Source organism: Protobothrops mucrosquamatus, unplaced genomic scaffold (genome assembly GCF_001527695.2).
Source record: "Protobothrops mucrosquamatus isolate PMUCROS unplaced genomic scaffold, P.Mucros_1.0 scaffold6059, whole genome shotgun sequence".
Lineage (NCBI taxonomy): Eukaryota > Metazoa > Chordata > Lepidosauria > Squamata > Viperidae > Protobothrops > Protobothrops mucrosquamatus.
Genome location: NW_015391898.1, coordinates 23,347 through 24,969, shown reverse-complemented (window position 1 = coordinate 24,969; position 1,623 = coordinate 23,347). Strand labels below are relative to the sequence as shown.

At 57.6% G+C, this 1,623-nt stretch overlaps 1 protein-coding gene across 1 annotated transcript in view; it reads right to left on the bottom strand.

The window, feature by feature from the left end:
* LOC107300068 (sterile alpha and TIR motif-containing protein 1-like) overlaps positions 1-1,623 on the bottom strand; it is a 27,244-nt gene that overhangs the window by 4,733 nt on the left and 20,888 nt on the right. Inside the window, exons 7-9 of the mRNA XM_029286934.1 lie at positions 1,347-1,362; positions 318-507; positions 13-108 (exon numbers count right to left, since the gene is read on the bottom strand). Of these exons, the coding sequence (XP_029142767.1) occupies positions 13-108; positions 318-507; positions 1,347-1,362 (302 nt within the window). The remainder of the gene's footprint in view (positions 1-12; positions 109-317; positions 508-1,346; positions 1,363-1,623) is intronic.

The window sequence follows — 1,623 nt, the reverse complement described above, 5'->3', positions numbered from 1 at the left end:
CTTCAGGATGGCCCTCATGTCCTCGGGAAGCTCTTCTGGATCGGGCCACTCAAAGTGGTCGGTCACCGGGATGACGTTTTTCCTGCAGCTCAGGGCGGTGGCTATTTCCTGCAAGGGCAGCCTTCTCAAGCCCCTCCTGCCGGACCCCCTCCCTGAGCCCTCTCCTGCCCCCCCTTCTAGACTCCCAAGCCCCCTCCTGCAACCCCCCCCCTCCAGCAGCCTGGCCCCCTTGCAGGGTGTCCGGAGGGGCCGCATCCGGACAGCCGTCCCCGTCGCTGCCTGGGGGGGGCATTTCCTCCCTAACCCCTCCCCCTCACCTTGTGCACCCAGTCTCTGCTGGCCACGTCCCCCTTGCAGCGGTCCAAGGCCTGGACCGAGAGGACCAGCACGAAATTCCGGGCACTCATCACACTCTGGGTCAGCTTGTCCTCAAATTTCCCGGCCTCCAACTTTTCCACGTCGAGGAAGACGCTGAATCCATGCAGCTGGAGGTGGACCTTCAGGAGGCTGCAGTGTGGGGGGGGGCGCATTTTAGGGAGACCCTTTGCTTTTCTCTTCCCCTGGCGGGTCCAACCCCTGGTGCTGGCTGGGGTGGGTGGTCTTCTTGCATATGGAGGGGACCCTGGAGGTCTTCCAGTCCAGAGGTCCCCAACCTTAAGGGCACCAGGGACCGGATATGTGGAGAGAGGTTTTTCCGTGGACCGGAAGGGCCGTGGCTTTCTGTGCTGCCTGTGGAGGGGGCTTTCCTTCTTGGTGCGGACCGGTTGCTGGCATGCCGCGGCCTGGTACTGGTCCACGGACCGGGGGTTGGGGACCCCTGTTCTAGTCCAATTCCTATGCAAGCAGGAGACCCTAGAGCAGGGGTCTTCCAACTTGGCCCTTTGATGACTTGTGGAGTTCAACTCCCAGAATTCCTCAGCCAGGATGCTTTAAGTCAGGGGTCTTCAAAGTTGGCCCTTGGATGACTTGTGGACTTCAACTCCCAGAATTCCTCAGCCAGGAGGCTTTAAGACAGGGATCTTCCAACTTGGCCCTTGGATGACTTGTGGACTTCAACTCCCAGAATTCCTCAGCCAGGCACACGTGCCTGGCTGAGGAATTCTGGGAGTTGAAGTCCACAAGTCATCCAAGGGCCAACTTTGAAGACATCTGTTCTAGAGTCTCAGCATCTTTTTTATGTTGTGAGCGACCACAACTGGATGCAATATTCCAAGTGTAGCACTGATGACGTTCCCTAGTTTGGTAATGAAACGTCTGCAAGAAAGCCACCCAGCTCAGAGAGCACCAAGGACCCCTCGTTTCAATGTTGGACTACAAATAACCCCCTTTATTAGATCCAGTCCCACATTATATGGGGGTTGACTGGAAACACAGGGAGGGCCAGGGGTGTTCCCAGAATTATCCATTCCCTGCTTTGGGTTTATTTTGACAAGGAACAAAGACACGCAGGGCAAGGAAAAGTGACACGCAGGACCCCACCTGAGCCCACCTGGTGCACATCCCTTGGGACCTCAGGCTGCCCCCCCCAGGAGACACTTGAGGGCAGGGGCTTAGCTCATCTTTCAGAAGGTGTTGTGGCTCCGTCTTGTGAGCCCCTCTTATCGGAGGAAGAAGGCTCCGAAC